Source organism: Leptopilina boulardi, unplaced genomic scaffold, assembly GCF_019393585.1.
Source record: "Leptopilina boulardi isolate dan_hultmark-lab unplaced genomic scaffold, ZJU_Lbou_2.1 LbouV2_325, whole genome shotgun sequence".
Taxonomy (NCBI): Eukaryota; Metazoa; Arthropoda; class Insecta; order Hymenoptera; family Figitidae; genus Leptopilina; species Leptopilina boulardi.
In genome coordinates this window covers 2,739,761-2,753,270 of record NW_026137891.1, presented here as the reverse complement: position 1 = coordinate 2,753,270, position 13,510 = coordinate 2,739,761, and the positions used below count along the sequence as shown (strand labels likewise).

Here is a 13,510-nt window from a genome sequence, read left to right as displayed (position 1 = left end):
GAGCAATTGGCTTATGTCTATAAAATCACGCATGCGTTTACATTGAATTCAATTATAAAAAAGAAATTTTTTCATATTAGTTTATAATAATAAATTTTAATTGTATTAATTTGTAATATTAATAAAAATATGAAAATAATTTTTGAAAAAAAGGTTTTTAAATTTTTTCTATAGCAATTGTGACAATTTAATTAAAAAAATAATCAATTTAATGAAAAATATATGTTTATTATAGAACGTCAGTCTGAATATTACAAAGTTTTGAAGTATAAAAAAAGAATAAAAACTAGTACAATTATTTTTTGAATTTTTTTAAAACTTTGATAGACTTATAAATTGTCGAAGTTTAATAATAGACGTGCATTTGAAAAACACTTAATTTTAGATTAAAGTTTACGAAATGAAAACAAGTTTTAATATATAATAAAAAAAAAAAAAAATCTTACACTCGAATCGTAGCTACATGAACATCATCATCTTCAGAGGATTCATCCAATGTTGCTATTGGTTTCGCCAAAGTGTTACCACTTTTATCACGCAATTGAATCATAGATCTTCCGCTATTTTCAAAGAAAACACAAATAAAATCAGTAAAATTGATTTAATCCTAAATAAAATTTTTCTGGTTTTCTTTTTTAAAATTTCTCATAAAAATAGAAAAAAAAACTTACTCAGGAGATCGCATAAGTTCATAATACGTTTTGTGAGAGCTATCTCTTAATAAATAATTTATAAACGGTTCATCATGACTGATAACGATTAATTGAAAGTTCCTTTGAACTGCTGAACGTTGTGCGACGATTCTGGAAAAAAATTTATAAAACTCTTGCAAAATACTGTGGAAAAATGTTGATATAAGAATATATTTTACAATTATTTAATATAAGAAAAAGAGACTTCTTCTTTTTTCTCATCTAAAGAAAAAAAAATTACTTGGATACTTATTTAAAAAATTGTGTAATTTATAAACAAAATTAATGGAATTTTACATACTCGCAAAGAGCTTGTGCTAAACTCTTGGAATTTTCTGCATCGAGATTAGTGGTGGGTTCATCTAAAGCCATTACACCGCAATCTCCGCAAAATGTTTCAGCCAATGCCATTCGAATTATTATCGAAGTCAGAACCTAATGACAAAAAAATAGGTTTATTAATTATAGAAAAAATAAATAATAAATTTTGTTAATTATTAAATTTTTTTTTCAATTATGATTGTTTATTAATTAGTCGAAATTACTTTTTTATAATAAATTCAACATTTACCCTTTGACCTGCACTACAACGACCTTTCATATCCATTTCAACACCATTTTTCTTCTGCACCAATTTATAATTATAACTTCTTCTATTACTATCAACTCCCTCAGTTGCACTTGTATGAATTTGAATAGTCGAAGTATCATGTCCAGTATAAACTTTACGCCATAATCGATCCATTATTTTATTCACTGTTTTCATTCGTTCTTCATGAAAATCAATCATTGATGCATCAAGAATTTTGCTGTAAGCTCTTAAATTTTCAATTGCTTCATTGGTAACCTATACGCAATTTTAATGCAAACACCAATAATGAGAGAAAAATAATACCAAATGACAAAAATAAAATTAAAAAAACTTACCAACAATTCCACGATTTTGGATTTATAACTTATATTCGCGTCTTTATATTCTTTCTTTTCAAGTTGATTCTTTAAGTCTCTAATACTTCTCGTTAACTCAGTTTGCATTCCCTCGATATTACTTTTCTGAAATAAAAAAAATTAAATTAAAATATTTAAAACATTTTAATTATAAAGAATTTATTAATTTCTAATTTTAAATACGAAAATATAATTTTTTTTATATTTACATGGATATTACCTCTTTAATTAATTTATCTTCGTTCTCTTTCAATGTTCTTCGTACTTTTCTCAAACTATCAATTTGGAAATTTTTAACTGATGTTTTCAAATGTTCCCATTGTAAATTCAAACTCTCTAATTCGCCTTCTTTTTTTCGAAGTTTTAAATTATCCAACAAAGTTCGTTTACTCAATTCCTGCTGTACCATATCTTCGCGAAGACTTGCAATATTTTTCTCCAATTTACTTTTACTTTCCTTTAAATTTTTAATCATTGCGTCATATGATTTGACTCTTTCCTCAACACGTTGTAATTGTTCTTCAATTTTACTTTCAACAAAATTTTCAATTTCACTTTGAATTTTAGTCAATTCATAAATGCGTTTCGACACATTGTCTACTTTCATTTTATTATTTCTTGCACTTTCGGCATTTTGAATCTAAAATAAAAGAATTAAATTTAAATTACATTTTCTTGTACCTTTATTAGTTGTTTAAAAATAAAAATAATCATTGAATTTACCTTCTTTTTATCTAAATTTTCGATTGCAGTTTCAAGACGATCGTCAGCTGTAACAAGTTCCTGTTTAAATTCTTGAATTACTTTCAATAATTTTTCTTTCTTAGCTGAAAGTTCTGTTTCTTTATCATGAAATTGTTGAAGCTTTTGCATATTTGAGGATAATCTTAATTTTTCCTCTTGCAATGAAAGCCTCAAACTCTTTGCTTTCTCAACCTTCTCATTGTGAATATCTAATGCAACTTGCATATTTTCTGTCTCCTTTTGTAGATCTTTCATTGAGTTTCTTAAAGAATTTTTCTCTTGTTGCGCCTCGTCCATAGTTTTATCAAAATTCATTCCTTAACAAAAATTTATAAGAAATTAATTTAAGATAAATAAATCTTTAAAAATCATTTAATTTACCTGTACTAGGAATACGACTTTTTACTGAATCAATCTGACGATTTATTTTCTCGATTTCATTAAAAGATTGATCCCACAAAACAATATCGCTGCTTACATTTTTCCACACAACTAACAAACGTTCTGGTTCTTCCATAGCTGAACGAATTTCATTAATTCTCACTTTTGAATCTCTCAACTTTTTTGTTTTTTGTTCAATAATTTCCCTGTAAATAAAAAATAATTTTTATTTAAATTTAAAAAAGAATTAAATTAAATATTACATTACATTAAATTACATACTTCCAATGTTTTGAATCAGTTTCTTCAAATTTCAAAATTTTGTCAACAATCGGTTTCAATCGTAATAGTGAATCATATTTCTTTTGTTCGACTTTTAATTTATCTTCACAATTTTTTAAAACTTGTGGCACAGTATCCATTTCATTTTTCATTTGTGATGATAATTTTTTAGCTTCTTGAGAATTTTGAAAGCCACGACTACACAATGGACAACATGGATCAGTTGAATCAACTTTTTCTAAATATTTTTTAAATGCAGCTTTTTTATACGCATACATTCCTCTATCATCCTGAAGACTTTTTACCTTCTTTAATTGTTCTGCTACAATATCATCGTAATTCTCATAATTACAATGAACAGATACCATGGCTTTATCACCTAAAAAAGAAAATTTTGTTAAAAATTAGATAAATTTTTTTAAAATTAAAACATACTCTTTAATTCTTCTTCTTTTTTCATTAAATCATTTTCATCGTGTTTCAATGAAGCTTGCAAACTTGTTAAATTTACTTTCTCTCTTTCTAATTTATGATTGTAACTGTCCTTCTCTCTTGTCTGTAATTTAAAAAAAAATTATATATTAATATAAGTTTATAAATATTAAAAGAGAATTGAAAATTATTAAACCAACCAATGTTTGGTAAACTTCATCTAAATTATTCTTGAGTTTTTTCATTGGTACTTCGTCTATTTTTAACAAAGTTGTAATATTCGACTCATGTTTATTTTTAATAGATTGAATATTTTTCTGTTTAGATTCAAGAGATGATTTATGTAAATCGAGTTCGGCTTGTAATGAACTATATTGATGCATCAATGATATCTCTTCATCTAATTTGTGTATTTCATCGTCCAATGTCTTTTGCTTTTTCTTTTGTTCATTTATCTTTGCTTTAGCAACATTAATATCCATCTTTTTACCAAGTGCCTCACATCTATTATTCACTTCTCTAAGTTTCATTTCAATTTCATTTAATTTTGTTCCCGCTGCACCGACCTAAAAATAAAAATTATTTTTTAAATTAATTTTTAAAGGGAAAATAATTTAAAAAATTTTTTAAATAAATACCTCTGCAATATCTGATTGTACGACTTTAATTTCCTTTCGAATTTCTAACAGTTCTTTGTCGCGAACATTTGTTACGGATTCAATTTTCGATTTTTCAGCCCTTAAATTATCAACTTCTTTTTGAAGAATTTGTTCCTTTTGTTCTTTTTCCCGTCGACTTTCTTCTATATCACTTTCTAGTTTCTCAAATTTCTCAGTCAACGTTTTCATCCATTCTTCAATTTCTGTTATGGTACAATTAGTTTATTAAAAATTGAATTTAATTATAATTTGATTATTGAAAAATATATTTTACCATCTTCTGTGCTGTTTTTTAATTTAATGGTCGTCTCAAAAGCAACTAAAGCCTTTTCTAACATTGAATTTCTAGCAATAATTCTATTACTGTGATCCTCCATTTTTTGCTGTAGTGTTCCAATTTGAACTCTTTGTTCTGCGATCTCATTTGTCAATTTTTGTTCCTTCTTTGATTCTAAATGCACTTGCGATTCAAACTAAAAATTAAAATCAATAAACAAATTAATATTAATATAAAAAGAATTTTTCGAAAGGTAATTTATTTTTCAAAAAAAAACCTCTTTAATCTCTTCATTTTTCTTAGTGAGGAAACTCTCATCCATTTCAAGATCTTGTTTCAATTGATCAGTTGTACCATCATAAATTTTATGAATAGTTGATTTTAAATTATCAACTTCTTTTTTTGCTAAATTGAATTCCATTTTCTTTTTTTCTATAAACAAAAATAATTTTTTTTATGAATTGCAATCAAAACTTAATACTTAAATATTTTTAATTTAATCAATATTTCACCTTCATTCATTACAATTTTCTTGTATTCAATTTCTTTTTTTTCATTTTCTTCAATTTTCTCTTGTAACGGTAAAAGTTCATTTGTTATTTCTTCAATTCTATTATTAGATCTTAATTTGCGTTGATTAATTTCTTCAATTTTGTTTTCCCTCTCTTTGACTTCATCGACTAAAACACGAAATTTATCCTTTTCGACTTTTAAAATTTTAATTTGACCAAGGTGTCCTTTTACAATAGTTCTTAAACTATCCAAAGCTTTATTATATTTTGTGGTTCCAAATATTTCATCAAATTTTTCTTTTAATTTCTTTCCTTCGTCAAACGGCCAATTAAATTCCTCTTGATGACAAAATATCACATAATTAATAATAGGTTTTGATACACCCAGAGCTCTTGTTATTTCAGCTGTTACATCAGCACATCGACCGCTTACTTGTGATCTCTGAAATTTAAAAAAAAATTTAATTTTACTACCAAAACAAGGGAAATTTAATTTTGTTTTCGTTGTAGATAAATTTAAACTTATACCTTCTTTGTGACACCATTAATTCTAGTAATGGTTGAATCTAACGATTTTAATTTCATAGATTTTGGTTGTTGAACACACTCGACTGTTTTTGACACCACTACTGAATCACCTTTTTTATCAATAATTTCAGCTTTTATCACTCCTCGTACCTATCGTCAAATCTTTATATAAATTTAAATTCTTAACGAGATGAAATAAATTATAAATTAATAAATACTTACGGTAGTTCCATTTGTTAATTTTGGATCAAAAATAAAACATTTTCCACTTTCTGTACCCGGTGGAAAATCACCGGTTGTGGCATATTTAAGACATTCAATAATTGTGGTTTTTCCTGTTCCATTGGGACCAAGAATAAGAGTCATAGGTCGTGTAAATACTATTGGTTCAGATTCTTTTTCATCGCTAAAATTTCGAATACCACGAATACTAAGCCTTTTTACTCTCGACATTATGAAGTAACTTTCTTTTATATACTATTCATTAAAATTATTTTAGGAAAATATAACCGGACACAATACTACGCACTTTCCGCATGTATTACTTTTTTTTGTTAGGTTAGGAAATTACAGCGGTTGTAACCGGCGGGAATTTTTCCATTTAAATTCAAAAGGCGCTTGCGCAGACTTGTTGTTTTTAGCGCGCTGTATTTAAATAATTGTTTTTTAATTAATTGATCAATATTACTAATTTCTATTCTATTATTATTTAAAAAAGGATTTTAATTTTATAAATTTATTCTCTTTACATCAATAATTTTTTAATTAAAAAAATAATATTTCTATGAATTAAATATATTATTTTATAATTCAAAGAAGTTGAGTATTTATAAAAATTTAATCATTTAAATAAATATAAAAAAAAAAAACAATTTAAAACCACTCACTATTTATCACTTTGTATTTAATTAATGACTAGATCATAAAACATTAATTTTAATTTTTTTGCTCCAAGAAATGTTTAATACATGCGACACATTGTTCGTAAACTGTCTGAAAACTGGTAACATCATTTTCCTGTAATAATAAAAAATTATATGTTAATGAATTAAAATTCCAATCAAAATTTGTTAATTAATTTATTCTTACAAAATAAGGATCTTCAATAATTATTTCTCCATTTGGATGATATTTTCCAAGAAGTTCAACTTTTGCTCGACAATTTTTTGGTTGTAATTCTTTTAAACGTGACAAATTATATTCATCCATTCCCAGTATCCAATCAAAATCTTCAAAATCTTGATTTTTAATCTAAAATAATTTAATTAATGTATAAAATAATTTATTTTTGTATAAAATATTTATTTCAAAATCTAATAACAAATTTTACTCCGTTTAATTTAAATTATTTTATTATTTATTGTTTATTATTGTGGTTTAATTTTTTTATTTACTTACGACTTTTGCAATGTGATAATAATTTTCTATGCCATTTTTTGCAAGAATATCTAAAGTTCTTTGATTAGGACCTTCGCCAATATGATAACCTCTCAAACCAGCACTGTCAACATCCCATAAATAATTCATTTTTTTGGCATAATTTTTAAATACAGCTTCAGCGATCGTTGATCTACATGTATTACCTGTTGAATATAATGAAAGTTACTTAGTAATAATAAATCACTCATTTCTAACCAAAAAGAAAACAAAACAATAAGAATTGCTCTGTTATGACATTTTTTCTGTCGAAAAAAATTGTTTTCTCTCCCATATAACTAATTTTAAATAATTTTACCTAAACACACCATAAGAACTCTTTTCTTCTCGGTCATTGACTTTCTAATTTTTTACTGTCATTTGTTTTCAATAGAAACATTCAATATATAAAAATAATTTATGTAAACAATAACATAAACATAACCAACAACTTTAAGGCGCGTTTTAAAAACGATCGCGCTAATTGGCTGTTTATTTGCGAGCAAATTTGAAAAATATCCAATAGGAACGATCGTTTGTGACATTATTTGAAAATTGACAAATGTTTACAGCGCCATCTACTTCCGTTCGTCAGATAAACAATGAAAGTTTGACAGTTAATATATTAAAAGCGACGTGAAGTTGGCACCGCAAACTCATTAAATCATTATTAAACTATATCAAATCGTTTGGTAATCGTATGGTAGTGTATGGTAATCAGTTTTAATTGTTTGGTAGTAAATATTAAAAAAGTTATTTAAATTTTAAGTTCAAAGTGCTAACTTCACGGTAGCACTACACTATACAATTTTTTAAGATAATTCAAAGTGGTAACGTTTGGTAGTTGTTTGGTAGTGATTGGTATCTACTTTCTGATGTTTGGTAGTAAAAAAAAACTAAAATATAACATAAAAATAAATGTACAATGATGAACAGGACTGTCATGCTATTCAACATTACGCATGCGCATGACGGTCAGCCATTATGAATTGCCGGCAAAATTTAAATGCAGAACAATTTGTTTAACACCACTTTGGTTAAATCAAATACATGTATAAAGATAAAAATTAAATAAATTCAATTCTCTTAATAAAAAAAAAATATTTTGTATAATTCGTCACATTAAGTTCTTAAAAAAATAAAAATATTTTCTTTAAGTGCTGCAAGAGAAATTATCGTTTTTCAAAATTTCTTTTTTCCCTACAATCCCTGACTGACACAGACGTTTGGTATTGCTTTTTCATCGTTTGGTATTAAAAAATTAAATTGTTAATTAATTAACTATTAAAAAAAATTTTTTTTTCTTTGAGTGCTGCAAGAGAAATTATCGTTTTTCAAAATTTCTTTTTTCCCTACAATCCCTGACTGACACAGACGTTTGGTATTGCTTTTTCATCGTTTGGTATTAAAAAATTAAATTGTTAATTAATTAACTATTAAAAAAATTTTTTTTTTCTTTGAGTGCTGCAAGAGAAATTATCGTTTTTCAAAATTTCTTTTTTCCCTACAATCCCTGACTGACACAGACGTTTGGTATTGCATTTTCATCGTTTGGTATTAAAAAATTAAATTGTTAATTAACTAAAAATGAGAAAAAATTTTTTTTCTTTGAGTGCTGCAAGAGAAATTATCGGTTTTCAAAATTTCTTTTTTCCCTACAATCCCTGACTGACACAGACGTTTGGTATTGCTTTTTCATCGTTTGGTATTAAATAATGAAATTGTCAATTAATTAAATATTAAAAAAAAATTTTTTTTCTTTGAGTGCTGCAAGAGAAATTATCGTTTTTCAAAATTTCTTTTTTCCCTACAATCCCTGACTGACATAGACGTTTGGTATTGCTTTTTCATCGTTTGGTATTAAAAAATGAAATTGTTAATTAATTAACTAGTAAAAAAATTTTTTTTTTCTTTGAGTGCTGCAAGAGAAATTATCGTTTTTCAAAATTTCTTTTTTCCCTACAATCCCTGACTGACACAGACGTTTGGTATTGAATTTTCATCGTTTGGTATTAAAAAATTAAATTGTTAATTAACTAAAAATGAGAAAAAATTTTTTTTCTTTGAGTGCTGCAAGAGAAATTATCGTTTTTCAAAATTTCTTTTTTCCCTACAATCCCTGACTGACACAGACGTTTGGTATTGAATTTTCATCGTTTGGTATTAAAAAATTAAATTGTTAATTAATTAACTATTAAAAAAAATTTTTTTTTCTTTGAGTGCTGCAAGAGAAATTATCGTTTTTCAAAATTTCTTTTTTCCCTACAATCCCTGACTGACACAGACGTTTGGTATTGCTTTTTCATCGTTTGGTATTAAAAAATTAAATTGTTAATTAACTAAAAATGAGAAAAATTTTTTTTTCTTTGAGTGCTGCAAGAGAAATTATCGGTTTTCAAAATTTCTTTTTTCCCTACAATCCCTGACTGACACAGACGTTTGGTATTGCAATTTCATCGTTTGATATTAAAAAATTAAATTGTTAATTAATTAACTATTAAAAAAAATTTTTTTTTCTTTGAGTGCTGCAAGAGAAATTATCGTTTTTCAAAATTTCTTTTTTCCCTACAATCCCTGACTGACACAGACGTTTGGTATTGCTTTTTCATCGTTTGGTATTAAAAAATTAAATTGTTAATTAATTAACTATTAAAAAAATTTTTTTTTTCTTTGAGTGCTGCAAGAGAAATTATCGTTTTTCAAAATTTCTTTTTTCCCTACAATCCCTGACTGACACAGACGTTTGGTATTGCTTTTTCATCGTTTGGTATTAAAAAATTAAATTGTTAATTAACTAAAAATGAGAAAAATTTTTTTTTCTTTGAGTGCTGCAAGAGAAATTATCGGTTTTCAAAATTTCTTTTTTCCCTACAATCCCTGACTGACACAGACGTTTGGTATTGCATTTTCATCGTTTGGTATTAAAAAATTAAATTGTTAATTAACTAAAAATGAGAAAAATTTTTTTTTCTTTGAGTGCTGCAAGAGAAATTATCGGTTTTCAAAATTTCTTTTTTCCCTACAATCCCTGACTGACACAGACGTTTGGTATTGCATTTTCATCGTTTGGTATTAAAAAATTAAATTGTTAATTAACTAAAAATGAGAAAAATTTTTTTTTCTTTGAGTGCTGCAAGAGAAATTATCGGTTTTCAAAATTTCTTTTTTCCCTACAATCCCTGACTGACACAGACGTTTGGTATTGCAATTTCATCGTTTGATATTAAAAAATTAAATTGTTAATTAATTAACTATTAAAAAAAATTTTTTTTCTTTGAGTGCTGCAAGAGAAATTATCGTTTTTCAGAATTTCTTTTTTCCCTACAATCCTTGACTGACACAGACGTTTGGTATTGCATTTTCATCGTTTGGTATTAAAAAATTAAATTGTTAATTAACTAAAAATGAGAAAAATTTTTTTTTCTTTGAGTGCTGCAAGAGAAATTATCGTTTTTCAAAATTTCTTTTTTCCCTACAATCCCTGACTGACACAGACGTTTGGTATTGCTTTTTCATCGTTTGGTATTAAAAAATGAAATTGTTAATTAATTAACTATTAAAAAAATTTTTTTTTTCTTTGAGTTCTGCAAGAGAAATTATCGTTTTTCAAAATTTCTTTTTTCCCTACAATCCCTGACTGACACAGACGTTTAAAATCATAATTGTAAAATTGTTTGTTATGAATGCAGTTGTGGAGGGCAGAAATGAAGATTAAAGCATTAATATACGATTTAATTATATTTTACTGATAATTTATTCCTTACACCTTTGCACTTATAAAATATATTTTAAAATATGATTTTAATTTTTTCGCATTATTTGGTTGTTCTACAAGAGGTACATTATTCACGTCTAAACTAAAGGCTCAGTCTAGTGTTAAGGCCAACGCACAATAGGTTCGCGAAAGTTGTTTGCAAACGAGATGCATGAGATAGAAAAGGATACGAATATATCTCTGTCCTGTTTTAACTCATGTGTCACGTTCGCGAACGTCTTTCGCGAAGCTATTCTGCTTAGGCCTTTATATAAACGATAATGGCTGCCTGCATGCAGCTAAAAAGGTGTGAGAGCTTCTTAACTTACGTCAAGAAGAGAAAGAGGATTGCGGTAAATTGCAGATGGATTACTGGCACGTTCTTCTCTTAGAAGTTATGAGAAATTACGAAGTTTTTTTAAATTACTTGTTTTCGAAAGGCATAAGAAGAATTTTTTCGCAAAATATATTCGGGGACGTGAAACATGAGTTAGAAAGGGGCATAGATATATTCGTATCCTTTTCTATCTCATGCATCTCATTTGCGAACTATTGTGCGTTGGCCTTAAACTAAATGGCCATAGTTATTGTAATAGAAATGGAAAGAACATATAGGGTGTTTTCGGGAGTTGCTGACAGTATACTGACAGTAAAAAATTACCCAATCAGAATAAGCATGCTAATGGATCAGCCAATCACAATATACTGACAGTATACTCACAGCAACTACCGAAAACACCCATAGTGCGCACACACAACTTAACATTGCAAGCCAGGGTTGCGAATGTAATATACCTCAGGTAAATAACATAGATCTGTATATAAATTTTCAGAATGCCAATTTTTTTTATTTTCGAGATATTAAATGTCAAAGATTTTATGTCCGCGCGCGCCAGTGTTAAGGCCTATAGCACAAGAGAAACGTACCGATATCGTAATCGCAAACGGAAGAATTAGTAAGAGAAGAACAACAATATCTATCCTTCTCCTACTATCCTTCTCTAACGCATTCTTCCGTTTGCGATTACGGTTACGTTTATATTCTGCTCAGGCCTTATTCTGAGTTACGCGTAATTGAGCAACCCTGCTAATCGCCTTTATGCTTTTCATGTAAATGCTGCTGTAAGAAAAGTGTGTCTATGAATCAGCCTTTAATATTTCATCTCTTTTGGGTTTCCCTTTATCTGATGTGTTTTAGATACGTTTAAACAATTTTGACGTTAAAGTTTATTCTATCAATTAATGGTTTAATATTATTTATCAAGTGCATTTCTTATTTATATTATTACTTTTTTATAATAATCAATTATTTATTCAATATGTGATTAATTTCGGTGTCTTTGCTGATGGTCAAAAAATGGCCTTGTACATTATGCTATAGTAATGAAGTTTATAGAATTTGATAGTTTTTATGGTAAGTATAATATATTTAATTAATAACAAAAACTGTTGGTTTCGTTTTATATATTGTTTTTTCAAATTTCAATTTATTGTTTTTGTAATTTATAGACTTTAAAAAGTTGTATTTGACAAATTCTACGACACGTGCAACTCTTATCTACCTTATTAGTTCTGAAGCTGCTCAAAATTTTAAAGGTAATGTTTACAAAAATAATGTTATAATTAGTAATAAAACTTTTTGTGTTTATGTCATATCGATGTAAAAATACATAGAACAAAGATTTAGAGTAAAAATAAGAAAGATGGTTAACTTTCGATACAAATCATTGATGCTTATGTTGCTTCTGTATCTTTAATCAGAGTATTTAAATAATATATTTTCTTTTGTAAAAAGTAAGCCAAAAGACAAAAATTAATTTTTTTTAACTTTTGAATAATGCTGGATTTTTTTAACCATTTTTATATATATATACATATGTTCGAAAATATTAATGTCCTATTTCAAAAAGTTTTAAAATAAATAAGATACACATACAATTTTCCTTTTATTAAAATTGCAAGGTGTTCTGATTAAAAGTGTACATAGGTGATTCTTCGCGAAACGCACAATTTAGTTATTGCTAATATTAAAAATTTTTGTTTTAAACAAAAATTAAATTATAATCTGCAAGGTTTGTGGTCAAGAATAAAATATCCGTGGTAAACCTGACAAAATATTCATAACGCAGAAGAAAAACTGATTTTTCAAACAATTAGCGATTTTCATTCTGTTTCATATTCAGGTCCTTTATTTTTACTAAACTAATACTACTACACTTTAGTTGACGTAAAATATTAATAATTGAACCTCCCAATTCTATAACTCGTTTAGCGCTCGGCCGGACGCTCTATTAGTAGTCGGGTAGCAGGGAGCGTCAATGGCTCCCTTGCAGCTACCTGACTACCAATAGAGCGTCCGGCCGAGCGCTAAACGAGTTATAGAATTGGGAGGTTCAATTATTATCTTTTTTTGCGAAATATATTGAAGGCTGTACCATGACGTTTTGTACCTTAAACCCGCTTTTAAAAATAAATTATAAAATTTTTAATGAAAACGATAATTGGCTTTTGTTTCTAAACATAGAAATTAGTTTCTTACGTTGAGTTCATAAAATTATGTGCAACTAATTTCTTAAATAATACGAGGGACATTAAATTATGCGCCACGCTGAGAATCACCTATATGTAATAAGTGAATTTTTTACATATTTATTATGAAATTTTAGTTTTTATAATTATATTTACAAACAAAATTTGAATTTTGTAAAATAAGAACATTTGTAAAATATACTTAATATTTATTTAAAAAAATACATCTATAAGCTTAAAATTTAGAGTGTAGATATAAATTGTAAAATAGTTTTATATAATAATGTAAAAATGAAATTTATAATTGTTTTTGTTTATTTAGATGCCGCGAAAATCCAAAGTAGAAGTATCTGCTG

At 26.7% G+C, this 13,510-nt stretch overlaps 2 protein-coding genes across 2 annotated transcripts; both read right to left on the bottom strand.

The window, feature by feature from the left end:
* Positions 1-207: 207 nt before the first annotated feature.
* Positions 208-6,022, bottom strand: LOC127284540 (DNA repair protein RAD50). Its single transcript, XM_051310014.1, has 17 exons — positions 5,678-6,022; positions 5,456-5,605; positions 4,928-5,369; positions 4,693-4,847; positions 4,413-4,611; positions 4,118-4,341; positions 3,680-4,045; positions 3,483-3,603; positions 3,048-3,426; positions 2,766-2,971; positions 2,364-2,701; positions 1,861-2,280; positions 1,620-1,745; positions 1,264-1,539; positions 994-1,127; positions 672-803; positions 208-560 (listed from the first exon to the last, which is right to left on the bottom strand). The coding sequence occupies exons 1-17, from the start codon at positions 5,906-5,908 to the stop codon at positions 443-445; spliced, it is 4,017 nt and encodes a 1,338-aa protein (XP_051165971.1). The 5' UTR covers positions 5,909-6,022; the 3' UTR covers positions 208-442.
* Positions 6,023-6,333: 311 nt separating this feature from the next.
* Positions 6,334-10,064, bottom strand: LOC127284551 (low molecular weight phosphotyrosine protein phosphatase-like). The gene is made up of 4 exons (XM_051310036.1): positions 7,191-10,064; positions 6,854-7,038; positions 6,545-6,706; positions 6,334-6,472 (listed from the first exon to the last, which is right to left on the bottom strand). The coding sequence occupies exons 1-4, from the start codon at positions 7,225-7,227 to the stop codon at positions 6,392-6,394; spliced, it is 465 nt and encodes a 154-aa protein (XP_051165993.1). The 5' UTR covers positions 7,228-10,064; the 3' UTR covers positions 6,334-6,391.
* Positions 10,065-13,510: the final 3,446 nt, after the last annotated feature.